Source organism: Ornithodoros turicata, chromosome 10, assembly GCF_037126465.1.
Source record: "Ornithodoros turicata isolate Travis chromosome 10, ASM3712646v1, whole genome shotgun sequence".
In the NCBI taxonomy this organism is placed as follows: Eukaryota; Metazoa; Arthropoda; class Arachnida; order Ixodida; family Argasidae; genus Ornithodoros; species Ornithodoros turicata.
The window spans coordinates 27,787,410-27,805,401 of record NC_088210.1 but is presented as its reverse complement, the minus strand read 5'-3'; the positions used below and the strand labels follow the sequence as shown (position 1 = coordinate 27,805,401).

The following is a 17,992-nucleotide window of genomic DNA, read 5'->3' as shown; positions in this document are numbered from 1 at the left end:
CATAGCAGACGACGGTACTGATGATATCGTCTGCTAGGACCGCAGAGCGGCACTTCCGATATCCGGACGCGCGCGCGGACGCTCAACAAGGTTGAAAAGTTTAGAACACAACATCCGCCCCGTGAGCAGATTTTTTAAATTTTTGCTTTTTCTTCCATTAGAATATTCCGGGGGATTGACGCCCGTGTGATTGATTGTACATGGTTCGTGCTCTGTGCTGCCTAGTCACTTCGTCATGCACAAGACATTGCTGCGTTTATGCACCAGCTCGCTTGCCTCGCACTTCATTTGAATGGCAAGGTGTTAGCAAGAAAGGGACTGCATCGGTCCTGTCTCTCTTGCCAGCTCCTCCTATACGAAACAGTCATTGTATTTTAAATGCTTTCGTACACATATTTAACCGTTGCGGAATGTTTGACGCGCTCGGGAATCCGCGTACGGGTACCAAACCGTTCAGCGCAACGGTGAACAACAGAGAAGATGAAACGCCAGGCTATTTTGGCACCTTTCAGGCTTAAATTGGGTTTTGATTTACGATTCGTCTTTTGGAGGCTTATAAATGGAAGGTGTACGTGACATCGTGGAAGTTTTCATAAAGCTGTTCTAAACTTGGGAGGAAGTGGTAAAAGGTATATACATTATGTTGAACGGTCTGTGCCCCGCGGTTATCGCTGCGCTTCGTGATGAACCGCTTGAGAGAGCTACCTCCACTTCTGGCTTCGTGACAGAAATCGCTGTAGTCAGCATTTCGTTGCAGATGGTTGTTTTGTTGGATGGATGGATGTGAAATCGACATGAACCGCCTGCATCCTGCGACACCTGTGGCATAAACGAACAGCGTGCACTACCGTGTTGCCCGCGAAGTAATTTTCGAGCTGTTTGAACCAGATGGCATGATGCGTTACCCCAATGTTTCTTGAATCAAGCACGTATATCGATATTTTATTACAATAGTACTTAATACAGGCACCACACCTGTAGGCTCATTGATAGTCCATTAGAAACCTAGCGTTGGACTATTGGACTGCGTTGGATATATGTTCGAAAGTTCTTCGCGGCGTCAAGTTGATGCGGGTGCCTTCACCGAGTCATCAAGAGTGCCGTCCAATCTATATTGGATGTCCCTTCGGGGTGGTCCATGTGGGGAGCTCCTGGTGATGCTATCGAGTCGATATATATTTATACGCGATCCAACAGATATACACCTGCGCAAGAAGCACACGTTGACAGAAGAGAGAAAAGGCCCTCAAAATAGCCGACGGGTGGGGAGCGACGTCTTCCTGCTCCACTGATGGACCTATCGTTTGACGCTTTTTTTTTTTTCCTGCTTTTTCTAACTCCTGGCAGGCTTTGTTGTCGCCTGCGGAATTGTATTTTTAAATGTGGCCAGCCACCGTTAATCGAGTGCTGGTCGTAGCTATCTTTAATGGTCGCCAGCGTTGTTACAACGCGTTCGATGCTTCTGTCGTCTGGCACGCAGATGCACGCAGACGACACATGTTCTTATGCAAGGAAGGGGTGAAACGGGGACCTCACCTCATTACCATTCCCTTCCATTTAGGACAATGCGGAATTATGTATTTGACTATTCCAGGCAGGTAATATCAGTGGTATTATGACCAGAACAGCAAGAAGAAAGATTCGGAAGAGAGATTTTTGCGACACAACCACAGTCGGAGCAATGCAGCATGCAGCTTTGATGTAAGGCAACGATGGCAACTGTGGCGTAGCCGTAGCCAAGCCGTAGCCGTAGAGAGCCAAGTAAAACCAGAGCGGCTTCGTTGGCTTCGTTTTGAATGCTAGCCGGGGATTCAAGTTTCGTTGTGTTCGCTGTTCAGCACATCCAAGGCCTTCGAACTTTGCATGAAGGTACAGTATTGACAGTGTAACAACATATTTGTAGCAGACACCACATGCCCATCGTTGTGTAGAAATCATTGCTGTGGTATCGTCCGTCACATTGTTTTACATTTGGTATTCATGTACCCGTTGTACCCGTTTTCAGATGCAAAACACACGGGACAGAAGAGTAATGACATTTTCACCGCCGCACAGAGTGGACCACAAAGAGCCTGAACGCAAGAAAGTTGCGGGCACTGCAGTAGCCAAGGAATATCTAATTTTACAACCGTTCTCTTCTGCTCCGCAACTGACATTTGAGGACGTCGTTCCTGGTACCACGGCAACGAGACTCCTCGAAATTCGAAACACCTCCAGCATTGATCACGTCATAATAGTGGATAAAATACCTGTAGCAAATGGGTTTTCCGCTGACCCCGACGTATTCATAGTTCCCGCTGGAGGTTCGAAAGACGTTGCCTTCCTGTGGGCACCGACGGAGTCTACGGCAAGCTGCAGGTGCACCGTTCATGTACGGTCGGAGCAGGGATACAGAGGCAGGATATTTCTCCTAGGAACCGTCAGGAAGGTGTTTGCGAAAACTACAAAAGCAGCTAAAAAGGCACAGCCATCTGGCAGGGTTCTAGCGCCTTCGCAGAAGCCGAACGTCAAGACAGAAAAAAAGCCTGCACCTGCAGCCAAAGTGACTACAAAGAGCAGAAGGCTCGTGACGATGCCGGTTGAGTTTAAGGCTGCACGACCAAAAGCTGCCCAGCCTGAAATGAAGCGTAATGTGACGTTCAAGTTGAGTAAACCAGCTCAACCGAAGCCAGCAACCGAGGTTCAGCTACCTGCTCCAAAGTGCAACTTTGTTGCTCGGCTTCCTGATGCACCCGTTGACTCTCCCAGCATGAGACGGGAAACTTTTACGTGCAACGACACAGCCGAGATACCGACAAATTCCACCGCAGTCGGTGATCTTGAAGACAGCTTGGATGGAAGCGTTCTCGAGGCTCCCATAAAGAACACCACGTTCACTCCGCCGTCTGCAAAGAAAAACGTGTCCGAGCAACACCGGCATTCATCCTCGAAGTCTCCGACGGAGTTGGATTTTAGCGGCCGTATGGAAGAACTTTACAGGAGGCTCCTCGGGGAATGCAAGAGTGAAGACGAATCGTTTGCAACTGCACCTTCAGATCACGAACGCGACACTTCAGAAGAGAAGTTCACGACGCCACCTAATTCGAGATTTCTGTTGTCTGCAGCACCTAAGGGGCTGAGCGAATGTCCAGACGGGCTCGTTGACTCCAATCATCTTACATTTAGAGCCTCAGGCACCTCGGGTCAGAGCGATGGGGCGGTAAAGCCGCTTGCTGGAACTCCAAGCGGTTCATTGTTGCCGGACGTCTTGGAGCTAATTGAGCAGTTTGAAGCTGGCGTGAATATTGGAGCAATCGGTGACAGGAATGATGACACGTCGCTGATGAACATGATTGACGAGTACATGTTTCAGGAAAGCTCGACAGAGAGGTGCTCAGCTTCAGATTTCTTCCCTTCAGACATCAGCAGCATTCACCGCACACCAACGGGAAAAGCCATAGGGGGCAAGCATAATCGCACGCAGTTTTGAGGGATCTGCAATGCATGTGTTGCCACTTTTTTTAATGTATTTTTTGAAAGTGTAAGATAATTGTATTTTTACACATTTGTAGTAGCGTGCCATGTCATTTGATTTTATTGACAATCTCAGTCGCTTAATAAACTGGCTCAATACTGTCAACCTTGTCAACTGACAAACTACATCTGGTAGCTTTCAAATCGTGCGTCACACTTTACACGTACGTACCGGCTCTTCCCCTCGGTATAGGATTTCCTATCATCAAACGGAATATGTAAAAGATCCATGGGCTGTAAATACTTACTTTCCATAGCAGTCAGTACAGCACAGAATATTGTTACAGATTGGGGAAGTAATACGGACATGGTTAAGTCCTGTGCATGTCACCCCGCTTAACAGGATGCACAATGTGGCCCCTCTCCCCAAAATGTCGGTAACTATGCAGGTATCCTTTCACCACTAATAGTTGGCTAGCAAATGTAACAATCTTTGAAATATTGTTATGTATTTGCTTTTATACACTCTTACTATGACCACTCTACTTCTCTAGTTGGATCTATTTTACTCTTGCATGACATGAATTCGATGAAACACTATTCTCATTATTACCAAAATAAAGTTATACCTATTTTCACGACAGAAAAGAAAGCAGTCACAAAGTGTCAAACCCACATGAGCACGGTCACAAACACACACTTACAAAGTGAGCCAGCTTTATTCAACAGCTTCTGCATAATATTTGCAATGATATTTCACAATTAAGTATGCGTTGAATTATATCAATTAAAATATTACAAGGTACGTTCTGAACTTTGTAAACTAACAGAAATAGCTTGAACCGAGCAACTCACAAATTAGAACTGCTAATATACGTTGCAACGATTCAGGATAAGTTACTTGTGCGGCGCCCTACAACAAAACAACAATAAAGACGACTCGAGATGGTTTACGACATGCCTTCAATATCCTTCAGCAGCTTCTGCGTGTGCTCAACATAGTTGACAGGCGACAAGGAAACAACAGATGTCTTCAGCCGTGTCTCATCCTGCAAGAACGTGGTTTTATAACGATTCGTTCTGTAGGCTTTAACTACTGCATTAGGATACGCCACACGTAAATGGTTGGGCTTACATTGTACGTCTCCATCTTCACACGTAACCTGAAGATAAATTCCTTAAAGGCTGCATCGCTGATGATGTCCTCGAACCTTGGGTTGTTCTGCATAGTCATGTCAAAGAGTTGACTGTATATCCAGTAAGGCTGTGCGAATATCTCTTCCAAACTGTACGCAGTCAACATCGACTTATGAATTTCCCTTGCTTTATGATCGGTGCCCTCAAGGACAAGACACTTCGCTTTCCTCATTCCAAACTTGAATTTATGAAAGATTTTTCCAGGAACATTAACGATTCATAAATTGACGGTTGACTGTTTTAATGGGATATTTTTTAAGCCACGCTCGTAATCTAAAAATGTCAAAACGGGTTTAACACACTGCTTCAATCGAAGATCTGTATGCACATATCACGAATATATGATATGTATCTGTATGCGCGCTGTATGTATTTGGGTCGTCATATAACTGTTTGTTTCATAATATTCGTGTATCAATTCAGTTCTCTAAAATCACTATTTGCGCAGCCCTCGTATTCATCGTGAAGATTTCCAAACATCTTTGCGCTGTCAACTGACCATCTCAAAGTAGCTTCCAAGTTCTTCGGCGGATGCCCCGAGGAGCTGCTCCGCTTCTTTCCCGAAGCACGTCACCCACTGGCTGTCGCTGAAATCTGCCAAGTTGGCCTGCACACACATACACATAAATGTGACATTAATGAACACACCACACTTTTGTGGAGCACAATTTCCGGCACAATGTGTAATGTAACGCGTAATTTAATTCTACATTCCTCAGAATCCCAGTCTGCGTCTTAAGAGAATTGACTGCGCAGAAATTTAAAGAGTTACATACCGAGACTAGTAGCCTCCACTTGTAGTTCGAGAACTCCTGGGCACACTTCTCGCAACGCACAAACCCGTTCTCCATGTCAACTACCTTCTTGTTGCACTGCTCTGTGGGACAAGCCTATTAAAAGAAGAAAACCACGTTTCCCAGATTAACAAGCAGGTTAAATCTACGGGGCATTGCACTTATACTGCAAGAGATCATCCGAAGTGCTCAAGCTGGAATAACACGAATTTCAAAAAAGGGAATTAGAAACTCGTTTATCCCTAAAACTCTATGCATGGTAGAATACAGTACCATTCAAAAATGAATTTAAAGGCAATCTGTCTCACCTTGTACAGGCACTTTTCCTTCCGAACTATCGCAATGCTTGCTTTTGTCGTGAAGTAGTCCGGCTTATCCCCCTGTCCCAAGTTTTCCTTCTTGACCTGTTCCAGGGACTTCCAGACCGTACCGGGACCTGCAGGAGTGGTCGGAGAGGTTAGCTCGCTACACGGAGTAGATAGCATTTTTTGCTTTATACCCGTTAGAGAACCTCCGGCTCCGCCCCTGACTGTGATGGACTGCGACTCCATTGAACTGCCTTCGTTCACGTACCATCCGTAGAGAGAGTGAGATTCTGGTAGGTCCGGGTTTACTTGCATCATGCTGCTTCCGATCAATGAAAGCGAGACACCTGATGCAATGAAAATGATGTAGTTTAATTCAGTAATGACACTCTAATGTCCTATACATAAGGTGGTGAAGGAAGACGTTTACGCACCAGCGAAATCTGAAATGCGTGCTCCTTTGATCGCTACCACAGGGTGTTCACTGGCTTCAAATGTTTCAGCCTGAAATGTGATACCGTCTTATCATCGCAAAACAGGACTGTGCAAATGCTGATGCAAATAATTTAGCATTAAATTTGAAATCAAATAAGAAATTCTATATTCAAGAGCACAGGAAGAGGCTATAAAACTGCTTTCACTCAAACACCCATGTGCATATACAGCAGAAGATCCATTTAGTGAAATAAACCCATGGATTTGTGCTTTGAATCCCCCGATCACAAACTACTGATATGACATTTTTTAGCAATTCGCCCAACTTCACAACAAAGTGGTTCTTCTGAACCACATATATATGATCTATATCTATAATATGTTCAATCGCACAACAATCTGCTTCGTATCTGTTCCGGCCATGTAACTATTCGCGCATCCTTATCACAAATGTTTGGAAAGCACGTGTGTACGCGAGAAGCGCAGAGCACAAACCTGAGTTCCCCACAATGTCAGAGATATTTCCGTGTTGGTTTTGTCCACCAGCTGGATATCTCTCTTCTTCAGCTCCTGGTTTGTGTTCCTTCTTATCACCGTCTGGACCTCGCCGGCACTCTTACAGACCCCTATCACATCTAGAAATCACGTCACACACACGAACTGTTAGTGCGAGCGAGATACTAGGAGACCCCAACGGTCATTACCTACGAGTGTGTCCCGGGGCATCCCCTGAAGCTTCAGAATGGGTACGAAGCTGAACTGAACCGTAGGAATGCTCGAGCTGTCGTCACAGGGGCTGATGTGCGTCTCGCTATTGAACGACATCTCGAACTCGTTCTTGATTGAGGTGAAGTTCTTGTTGGCTGGCTTGAGGTTGGCCTTGGAGACGTAGTACACCTAGAAACGACGACGTTCCAAATGTCGATAACAACAGCTCCGTGTGGTCAGTCTGCATTTATTATAGTAGCTACCTTGTTGACTTCAATGACGTCGTAGAACCTGTCACACTCTGCATTGAAAGCAGTCGCGCGGATTTCACCGGACTCGTCGAGCAAGTCCATCGAGAAGAGTTTGCCTTCCCCCTTGGAATTGCTCCACGTTCGGATGGCACTCTTGTTGGTGACTCTTGCTCGGATAGTCCACCTGAGAGCAGAGAGGAGTTCATAATCCCCAGTTCTTTATATTTGTACTATGCACATTACTTATTCTGGTAAGGTGTAAGGCTGCTTATTGGGAACACGACAACACCATTGGTTTGCTGCAATGACCCTCCAGTTGACATTTGAGGACGTTGCGGTGCGGACATAGCTAATAAATGATAGAATATATCATTAGCTTGCCCAGCGGCAATGCTAGGAAACACTACTGGCAACCATATCGGCAAGTCAGACACTCTTACATGATGTGTTGCCCCTGAACTGAAACTGTGTTGGCTGTTGAGGGCCTGAAAAAGACAACGTTAATTTCAATGAACTTCAGAGGTAGTTGGGTAGACTGGTCTTACGTTGGGGTGCTGCAGCTTCAGCAGGTGCGGACACATTCTGTTGAGCTTGTGCACTCTGCTGAGCCACGACACCAGGTACATTAGTGACAGGGTTGCCAATCTTTGAACCCACGTCAGCACCAGCAGCTACGACGGTCAGCTCAAGGATTATTAGAATTTTCCTAGAGAGACATTGAAATATATCACCCTTATGCTGATCGATGCCACTAGTTCCAAACAAGAAAACTGCAGATTACTTCTCGGGATTTACAGTGTTGCACATGTACTTGTCCAGTTGTATGACAGCAAACTTCTCAACTTCCTTGCTCGTTATCTTCTCGTTCAACTGCGTTCCCAGCATGGCATCTGCGGGGGGTCAAGAACAATGTTGCACAGCGCTGTTGTGGCACATGCAAATAAACGATGCACTATGAAGTATTGGGCCTTACATGTATGACACATTACCCCATCGGACAACAGGAGACGATACCTCTCGCTGCTGCCACCGGGTATTGGCTTGAAATTCTGAAAGTGCAAAAATCCCACGGTGTTTATGCTCAAGCAAGTCAAGATATCTACACTCCGGAACAAAGGCGCATCAGACGAAATGATCACGATACTCCACCAGAACTTGAAGCACAGGTTTGTCCACCAGCTCTCCATCGAGGATGCGCTGAAAAGGTAATATATGTTTTATGAATTACAGGGCAACGCCAGATTACAATATCAGCGAATTCGGGCACAACCAAACACTGTCGGTAAACGTGTCGGACCTCTGACTTTTGAAAGGAACAGGATTGTTATAATTGAACGACAATTCAAAAACGTTACCTGCACTGCTCCACCAGTCAACGGTGATCCCATGACGTTACTTCAAGAACTCTCAAATGCGCATCAACAATGACGAACAAACAAGCGCGCGGACATTGAAGAAAGCGGGAAAGGGAAAAAAATGCGCGCCAAAGCCACCAAAGCTCTGGCAGAGCACGTAGCACGTCAGTACACGTTCAAACTTTTTTTTCTTTTCTGTTTTTAGCGTGACAAACAGTAATAGAGGTTGGCTACGACTTCGAGGTAACTTACACTCCAGCATGAATTAATAATTAGGACCATTATCAAATCATTTGAGGGTGAGCCGCTTATGTTCGTCGCGTCCTGTCTCCTGTTGAGTTATTCCGGAATCCAGCGGAAACGGGTTTGCGTCTGGCAACGTCTCGGATTAAGGTTCCGGATGGGAAGGTTATTTTTGCTGTGCGTTATCGCGTAAAAACTTTCTTCGTAAGTTCGTTCAGGCCTTCGAAAGACAGAAAGGACCTCATGTACGGCCGCTCTTAAATATTCATAAACGTTGGAGTGAAACGTTATCCTGGATGTGGATGCCATCAATGCGTTTGACTCGTGGAGTTTATTACGTTGGGGGTGAGGGGGGCACGTCAGTATTTGCTTATTTGACCTAGTAATAAGAAGACAGTTCAAGAGAAACAAACAATGAGAGCTGCGCCGTTCGTGCTGACTTGATATTGAAACGTCGCTGTTCAATCACCGGTACACGATGCCTTTCAAGAAAAGTCGCAAACGTGGGAAAGTGCTTCCCGTCCGTGTGTCGACCATGGACGCCGAGCTCGAGTTTGATCTTGATGTAAGTCGCATGTCACGTTGTATTCGTGTAAACGTCTATGTTTCACCATCGACTGTGTGAGCTTAACATTGTGAACTGTCGCCGCAAACTGTACATCGAAGTTTTTGACTTGGAATTTGTCGGCGTAGTGTATCTGTTTTGTCATGTTCGGCTTTGCTTTGTAGTGCGCTTACAGGCATACATCATTAACGGTGAAAAATGGAAGTCACTGAAAAGGTTAGCCAGCTGTAGGACTCGAAACCCACATCTTCTGGATTACCGGTCCAGGGCTCTACCAATTGAGCTAAGCTAACGCACCTCATCGTTAATTTCTTAGGCAAATTGAGGCTTTGTATGTATTTGTCCTTTCTATGTTGTTCCAGTCTCAGAACATGAGTTCTCTCATGTACATCATTACTTCGCTGATATATGGTGCTGCACAAAGTTTCGTTTTTTGTTTTTCTACGTGTGGCGTTGCCAGAAACACTAAATTTAATTTCTGAAGCAGCATTTAGTTTAGCACAAGCTGAGACTTTGGCATTGCAAAAGATGCCTTACTACTGTGCAGTTTCAACATACTTATGTTTGTGGCAGCGCGCTTCAATTACATGCCATCTCGTTGCTCACACATGCAGTTATTTAATCACCTCTTCCTCATCTTTTACAGCACAAAGCCACAGGACAAGAACTCTTTGACTTAGTTTGTCGAACAATTGGTCTGAGAGAAACCTGGTACTTTGGTTTACAATACGTCGACTCAAAAGGGTTTGTGGCGTGGCTGAAGTTGGACAAGAAGGTTGGTAGAACTCATTTTAAGTTCACACGTTGCAGTTGGTGGCCCGGCCATGACCTTTGCTTTTGTGTCCCAGGTCCAAGACCTCGATGTGCCAAAGAGGACACCGTTGACTTTGCTCTTCCTAGCCAAATTTTACCCCGAGGACGTGTCCGAAGAACTTATACAGGAAATCACGCAGCACTTGTTCTTCTTGCAAGTGAAGCAGGCAATACTTAACATGCACGTCTACTGCCCCCCCGAGGCCTCCGTTCTCCTTGCGTCGTATGCCGTGCAGGCAAAGGTTTGGTTCGAACAGCTGTCTTTTTATTGGAACTATGCAAATAGTTACTTTAAAATCGAGGCAAATACAAAGCACGTAGGAACCAAAGCAAATAATTAAAACAGAAACAAACACGTGTACAGCAACAATACAGACACACAGAATGTGATACACGTTAGAAGCATACGTAGCCTCGTATGGACCAGCACCAGGTCGGCACCTGTGATTCCTGCCCACTTATCTCCAGCTCAGCTCCTTGCTTGCTCACTCATGCTAACTCACTTATTGCTCAGTTCACCATTTCCTCACTCCCCGCTCAGCTATCAGTTTGCTCACTTACGCTCAACTCATTCGTCGCGTGGAGCATGAGTTAGCACGCTCATGAGTGTGAATTTTGTCAGGTGTGCCACATTCTGCCGTGTAGCAGCTGCAGGCGCTTTTGCCATGAGACTGCCCTTCGCCCATGTTCTTCTCCTGCCATTGTAAGTGTTCAGAGTATCGAGAATGACTTAATGGGCTATCATGATTAAAATGATAGTCGGGAGGGACCCACTTAGTGGTACTTGTCTGGCTGATCAACATAGCGCCTGCAGTGATTACCATTTAATTCCATTCCATTACCACTTTCTACAGCTCTCCGTTTGCTTATGCTTGCTCACTCACTCCTTGCTCAGCTCTTCATATGCTCACTCATGCTCATTCACTCCCTGCTCAACCGTCCATATGCTCACTCATGCTCATTCACTTCCTGCTCAACCGTCCGTGTACTCACTCATGCTCCTTCACTCCCTGCTCAACCGTCCGTGTGCTCACTCGTGCTCATTCACTCCCTGCTCAACTGTCCATGTGCTCACTCGTGCTCATTCACTTCCTGCTCAACCGTCCTTGTGCTCACTCATGCTCATTCACTCCCTGCTCAACCGTCCGTGTGCTCACTCATGCTCATTCACTCCCTGCTCAACCGTCCGTGTGCTCACTCATGCTCATTCACTCCCTGCTCAGCTCTCCATTAGCTCACTCGTGCTCATCTCATTCTCCACATTGAGCACGAGTGACCATCAATGAATCATCAGTGAGTTTTGCCAAAGTATGACCACCACTCAATCCTCCAGCACTCACTCCAGCATTCTCCTGGTGTTTGAGGGCTTACGGGTGCAACTTAAAAACTATTAGAGTATAATAATCGGCCTCTAAGAGACCTAATTTTGATTCGATTTTTGAATGTAGAAGACCTTATTCTACTCTGAGTGCGAATTGAATACACAGTTATTCGCTTTGATATTAGAAAAACCTAAATATTTGCGCAGCCGTAGTTTTTACGTCATAAAAACACCAGTGAGCATAGGCACGCCTTCCTTTCTTCCTTGCAGTATGGCGACTATGATGAAGCTACTTATACCCCAGGGATGCTCGCGAATGATGACCTCCTTCCGCAAAGGGTGATTGATCAGTATCAGATGACGTTGGAAATGTGGGAAGAACGAATCAAAATTTGGTATGCTGACCACAAAGGCATGACGAGGTAAGTGTGCTGATTATTGTCAATATGTATCGAAGCATCCGTAAAGCCCCTAGGTTTCTGCGGTTGAAGATTTCTGCATTTCCCCCGAAGCAGGATTTAGAAATCCACTGGATTCCAAGGGAAAGGGAAAAAATACAAGCAAAAAAAATGTTGCGGCATCCTCCCAAGATCGCTTACCAACTCTTCCCGCGTCCTTTTCCGGCATTTCCTAACATTGCGGTTGCGCAAAGAAATTTACGCTCAACTCTGACAAGTTACGTCAGGAGCCGCTAGAAAGCAGGTGAGCTGGTGATATCTGATCTCCATAATGAAAATTGAGACTGGGGTAGAAACATACAACACGAGATTCGTGTTTTGTGTTTCTATCCCAGCCTCGGGGGGGGGGGGGGGGGGGGGAGTTAATGGAGATCTGACAATTTCTCTCTAGGCGTTCCTGTCGTTAGATTTTCTTTTGTCGCAGCACGTTTAGGCATGTAAGTGCCAGCGGTGGCAGTTGTGATTGATTGGGCTTAACCCTCGAAAATGTTGCAGATCACTTGAAATACTTACATAATTCTGTAATATATCAATATTCCGCGAAAAAAACTTGATTCTGTGGGGAACAGCAGGGCCCGCGAGACATGGCCAATTCTGCAAAATTTTGCAGATCCGTGGAAACCTATTGGCTATAAAAATCCGTAATTGAGTACTTGTTTAAGGCCCGTGCCAAATTCTGATGTATTTTTAGGGATGAAGCCGAGATGGAGTACCTGAAAATAGCGCAAGACTTGGACATGTACGGAGTCAACTACTTCCGTATCAGTGTAAGATTGCATATTCTAACTGGTTCTAATCTAGTAATATAAATTTGTTGTGTATTGCATTGAATAACGTAACAACATGCTGCAGGCTTTGTATACATGTGTTCCGAAATGAAATAAATTTGTTTCACTTATTGTTATTAACAGAATAAAAAGGATACAGATCTGTGGATGGGAGTCACAGCATTAGGACTTAATATATATGAGAAGAACAATAAGCTTTGCCCCAAGATCACATTTCCCTGGAGTGAAATTAGGAATATTTCATTTGATGACAAGAAGGTATGTCCATTTTTTTTGGTACCGTTCCTAAATTTGTGAGGCTGGGGCTTCAACCTTGTTGTCTTTGTTTCCAGTTCAACATCAAACCTGTTGACAAGAATGCTCCCAGTTTCCAATTTTATTCTATCAAGATAAGGATGAACAAATTAGTGAGTATCTTTTGCTCCTCTGCTTTCCTTTGTGTTTATCTAGTGTTGTTCATCTTCTGTTTGTGTTCATCATGTTCCCTGTTTTTTTTAGGGGGGGGGGGGAGGGAGAGATCAAAGCATGCAACTGTTTGGGTGTTCAGAGGTTCATATTATGATGACATCCGGGTGGGGAGGGGGGGGAGGCCTCTTTCCCCCCCACAACACATGTTCATAACATGATCATACTGCATAATAATTACTATTGCTTTGCGCATCACTTTTCAGATACTAGACTTATGCATCGGAAACCACGATCTTTTCATGAGACGCCGAAAGCCTGACTCCATGGAGGTGCAGCAGATGAAGGCTCAGGCCAAAGAAGAAAAGCTGCGAAGACAGGTATGAGCATTACTGCAATTTTCTGGCAACATTGTGCACCCACACAAGCACGTGTGCTAGTTCTTTGTGAACAAACTTCATGGAGTCTGTCATCTAGAGGCTGTATTCCTAAACGATCCTCGACTCAACGCCCCACCTCGACTGCTGGTGAGTGGAAGAAGGAAGCGCTCCTCCGTTTGAGTAGCCAACGGGCTTCAAGGGTACGCTCGAGCGATTCCTCCCCTAGAGGTTGTTCTGCTCAGGGAGAGTTCCATGTCGAGGTCGATTTATGAAGCGCTAAAAGTGGTCTCGAGGTGCAGCTTGAGTGGAGGGTCGAGTCGAGGAACATTTAAGAATATGCCGCAAGTCAGGTCTGGATCGCCGTTGATCATTTGCAATATCTGGCGAACAGATGGAAAGGAACAAGCTCAGTCGTGAAAAGCAACTACGAGAGGAAGTGGAGAGGGAAAAGGCTGAGCTGGAGCAGCGGTTATTACAGTACCAGGAGGAAGCTCGTACGGCTCATGAAGCCCTGGTAGGTTCCTTCTTGAGCCTGGACGAGTATCAGATAAAATATAAAATGTAATTGCTGTAATGTTTGACCCTTGTAGAGGCGATCTGAAGAGACTGCCGAATTACTGGCAGAGAAATCACGGGTGGCTGAAGAGGAGGCTATGCTATTGACACAAAAGGCAGCAGAAGCAGAAGCTGAGATCCAGCGAATCAAAATCAGTGCCATAAAGGTTTGCAGTGTATTTTGTTTTATTTTACTCTGATGCGTCCTCTTATGATGGTTTTGTTAGTCTTCCAAACTGTGGTTTTGTGTACTCACTCATTAAAATGGCCCTTCTTGTAACTTGGTCTTTCTCAGACTGAGGAAGAGAAAATTATGATGGAAAGGAAAGCCCGTGAAGCTGAACTACTGGCTGCACGGATGATTGAGGAGTCTGAGAGGAGGTGAGTATAGAATACAGTGTGGCATATAAGTATTCTGTGCATAACGAAATATTGTGTATTGTTCTTGTGTAGATACTTTGAAACTTTCGGGACTCTGTAAGCATTTGATAGTGTTTTCCAATAGTCCCTTTCTGCCATTACACGCTTTCGTGCATTGAGACACGTTAAAGCCAACGCTTAAGGGTAACTGGAGCCTTGCGTTTGTTTGGGTATTAATCCCACAAAATCCCTTTTATATCCCACAATTTGCATTAGTATCACTCACTTGGGTCTCATACGAGCTTGGTTCAACACTAAATATTTCACTCTTTGCTCTTCCTCTTGACACCTTGCATTTTCTTCTTTTTACCTTCTATTTTTCAGCCGAAAATTTGCTCTTTCACATGAGTATACGTATACGCATATAGTATAGTATAGTATAGTATACCTGATCTTACTGTTTTCCAACTCGAAATATAAAATCTGAGAAAACAAGTATACTTATGTTTTGCAGGGATCTTAGCCTCTGATTTATCTGTAAACGCAGTTCTGTCAGGACACTTCTCTATTAATTGTTAGTTGGTTATTAATTAAAATTAGTATTATGAAATATTAATTAAAAAATTAAATAATAAACAAATTAAAATATGTTCATTTAAGTTAGTAATTAATCTGTTAGTTAACTCTTGCTCTGTTTCTGTCTCTTTACAGAGCTCAAGAAGCGCACCAGTTAAAAGATGAGCTGTTCAGGGCGCGTCTTGCAGAGAAGCAGGCGAAGGATAAGCTTCTTGGCATCTTCAAAAGCCCATATGAGGTAACGATAATTGAATTTTATTTTAAAAAAATAATTACAATGTGGTGTCCAATTGCCACGTAAAAGTGTAACATTTGGCAAACATTGTTCTCTGATACTGGCTACACAAGCTGAAGATTGTTGTCCGGTGTGTGTTGTTCTTTAGCCTTACGAGAACAACCTAGCAGCGGCCCCAGAGATTGCTGCACCAAGCGACGTACCGAGGAACATTAGCAGTCTCCAGATAGACGGTGGGATGGGGTCCATGACTGCGGTGAGTTGTGACCTCATGACAGACGCAGACATGGCGGAACTTGCGATGGAAATTGAAAAAGATAGGTGAGTGGTACGTCCTGTCGAGCAATCTTCAGGTTCTGTGGTGTTGCGTGATGCAAGTGAGTAGTATCGTTATGTCGAGCCTTATATTTTATCCGGTTTGTCCGTGTCTTCTCCGGTAAAAACTTCTCAACTGATTCATAGTACAACAGTGACATGTTTCAAGTAGTGACTGTTGTGTTCTTTGCCAACAGAGTTGAATACTTGGAAAAGAGCAAGCACCTCCAGGAGCATCTGCAGGAACTTAAATCCGAAATCGAGGTATTAAAAGTGGAGAATAAGCTCACCTCGATGGATCTTATTTATGAGGACAACGTACTTCGCGGGGAGAACAAGTACTCGACTTTGCGTAAAGTGAGTTTGCTGCCAGTTGTTATTTTAATGCGGATGTCGCCGTCGTCGTAGCCCAGAGCTATGTGGGTTTCTGTGTATCCGATTTAAAGCAGTCAATTTACCGTAAGGAAAGTTTTAGAAGAACTATGCAGTAAGACACCTATAACGCTCAACGTCCTCGCTCAACAAGCATCAGCAGGTTGAAGCTCTCTGTTCTAATTTATTTAAACCATTTGATCTTATTAATCACTCACTTCTCTTACCAAAGTTATGCAGTTATGAACTGAATGTGTGTGGCCTTGGCCTTTTCCTCACCTCAGCAACAGGATGCACGTGATGCGTTTACGCAGCACATTATCTCTCGTTTTCTTGTCTCTAGCTTCTAACCTATTTGTCAAAGGCTCGTGTTCTAGTGTTAAATATTCACATTTCATTCAATACGCCAATGATGTGAAGCTTAACTGTTTTATTTCTACTGAGGGCGGTTGTGACTTATTGCGGAAAGATGTCTCTGCTGCAGTCTCTACTTTGCTTGTGCAGTCTGCTTTGTTTAAATTTTTCTGCTGTTTTGTTAAAATTTTAAATGTAAAAATTTTAATTTTTTAAATTGAAATCATTCTGTTTAAATTTTTAAATTCTGAGTGTTTAATTTTCAGCTTCACATTTCTTGAGGGACTACTGTAGGTCAGAAATGATCGTCCCAAGTGCCTGTCCTGTGTTACTTTCTGTGCTCCTGCGGTTATCACTATACACAACGTTTTACATCTGCAGCAGTCCCACATTAAGCCCCTCAACATTGTGTCCTGAAGGTTGTCCGTAACGTCTAGTGTTTAAAACCACGAAATTTTTCATATATCTCTGATAGATGCCATTCACCAAATGGCTTGTTACTGATGTATTGTGACCTGTGAGGTGCACCTTAAACAAGACATTCTGTTTTTCATGGGCACAAAAAAAGAAAAAAGAAACACCTGAAATAACACAAAGTGAAGTGACATAGCGAATTGCTTACGGTGGGACCAGTGGCATCACTAGGGTACAAGTCACCCACTACGGAAGCTCTTTGCGTCACCCCTGCCTCCTCCCATTAACGGATCCCTTTCTGCACCAGGTGGTACATGATAAATAACAATATTATACAACAAATAAAAATAAATGACTGAGGATTCCTCAGTTTGTTTTTGGCATTATCACACTGCAGAGAAGAGGAGGAAGCGCCTGTACTGGTGCGGGGCGTCACCCCCTTCCGTCACATCACCCCCTAATGACGCCACTGGGTAGGACCCCTTATCTGGTACACGCCGTTTGACGAAACTACCTTTGTCCGCAATAGTAACATCCTAGTACCTCTGTCTTTTTCAGACCAAGTCTGGATCAACCAAGGCAAGAGTGGCCTTTTTCGAAGAGTTATGATAACTATGGTCATCCTTTATGTGTACCGCATACATACAAAGGATGCTATGATGGAAATGCTGTTGTTGGTTTGGAGCTTGCATCTCAGTGTCCAGAGACATTGTCTTGAAGGAGACCTGCTTTTGCCATGAAATTGTATTTTTTTACTGTAATATTCTGCAGTTAGTAGAAAAGTATTGAAGTCGTGTCACATTATAAATTTTATACTGCATTATGCAGCTGGCTGCCTTCGTACTGCCTGTTTTTATGTGTGCTTTGTAAATTATGTAAATAAAGTAGTAGGCATCTGTATGTTGGTGTACTCCAAAGCAGATTCTAAAAAAAAAAAAAAGAAAAACCCTGCGGGGCCTTCACAGTGACTTGAGCTTTGTCTTGCGGGTGATGGGTCTGCTGTCAAAAACAATGTTACCATCAGTAGCATAGCAGGAAGAATATTTTGGGAGGGGTTCTATGCATAGGGTTCAATCTGTGCTTTACAAGAAGAAGGTGGACGTCATTCTAAGTTTAAGTAGGGGTGGGGGTTGAACTCCCGAGGCACCCTGGTCACTATGCAAAAAATATTAAAGCACAATTTTCAAAGGTCGTTTCGGGAAAAGTTAAGGATGACACACCAGTGTGGCCGTGTTCAGCAGTACATAGCAGTACTGGTAAATGCATAAATGCATGATGATAATGCTAATGATATTATCGGTGCATACGCGAACCATCGGTAGTACGAGTTTCTCGACCGC

General features: G+C 44.4%; 3 protein-coding genes across 4 annotated transcripts; 2 read left to right on the top strand and 1 right to left on the bottom strand.

The window, feature by feature from the left end:
* The first annotated feature begins 1,716 nt into the window (after nucleotides 1–1,716).
* On the top strand, nucleotides 1,717–3,619 carry LOC135369638 (uncharacterized). Its single transcript, XM_064603124.1, has 2 exons — nucleotides 1,717–1,869; nucleotides 2,006–3,619. The coding sequence occupies exons 1-2, from the start codon at nucleotides 1,864–1,866 to the stop codon at nucleotides 3,467–3,469; spliced, it is 1,470 nt and encodes a 489-aa protein (XP_064459194.1). The 5' UTR covers nucleotides 1,717–1,863; the 3' UTR covers nucleotides 3,470–3,619.
* A 534-nt stretch (nucleotides 3,620–4,153) lies between these two features.
* On the bottom strand, nucleotides 4,154–8,632 carry LOC135369637 (replication protein A 70 kDa DNA-binding subunit-like). The gene is made up of 17 exons (XM_064603123.1): nucleotides 8,499–8,632; nucleotides 8,293–8,340; nucleotides 8,117–8,192; nucleotides 7,925–8,033; nucleotides 7,689–7,849; nucleotides 7,584–7,628; nucleotides 7,387–7,492; nucleotides 7,156–7,327; nucleotides 6,889–7,081; nucleotides 6,680–6,819; nucleotides 6,184–6,253; nucleotides 5,944–6,096; nucleotides 5,753–5,880; nucleotides 5,427–5,540; nucleotides 5,150–5,257; nucleotides 4,589–4,675; nucleotides 4,154–4,502 (listed from the first exon to the last, which is right to left on the bottom strand). Exons 1-17 carry the CDS (start codon nucleotides 8,529–8,531, stop codon nucleotides 4,404–4,406), a joined length of 1,842 nt encoding a protein of 613 aa, XP_064459193.1. The 5' UTR covers nucleotides 8,532–8,632; the 3' UTR covers nucleotides 4,154–4,403.
* A 218-nt stretch (nucleotides 8,633–8,850) lies between these two features.
* Nucleotides 8,851–17,552, top strand: LOC135369636 (merlin-like). Of its 2 annotated transcripts, XM_064603121.1 has the most exons (16): nucleotides 8,851–9,306; nucleotides 9,953–10,081; nucleotides 10,155–10,361; nucleotides 10,742–10,822; nucleotides 11,711–11,862; nucleotides 12,590–12,665; nucleotides 12,810–12,944; nucleotides 13,019–13,093; nucleotides 13,358–13,471; nucleotides 13,863–13,985; nucleotides 14,062–14,193; nucleotides 14,322–14,407; nucleotides 15,098–15,200; nucleotides 15,346–15,518; nucleotides 15,710–15,869; nucleotides 17,211–17,552. In XM_064603121.1, the coding sequence occupies exons 1-16, from the start codon at nucleotides 9,220–9,222 to the stop codon at nucleotides 17,259–17,261; spliced, it is 1,884 nt and encodes a 627-aa protein (XP_064459191.1). In that variant the 5' UTR covers nucleotides 8,851–9,219; the 3' UTR covers nucleotides 17,262–17,552. The 2 variants fall into 2 exon arrangements, with proteins under 2 accessions (XP_064459191.1, XP_064459192.1); XM_064603122.1 differs by lacking the exon at nucleotides 10,742–10,822 and having other exon boundaries at nucleotides 8,852–9,306.
* The last annotated feature ends 440 nt before the right edge of the window (nucleotides 17,553–17,992 follow it).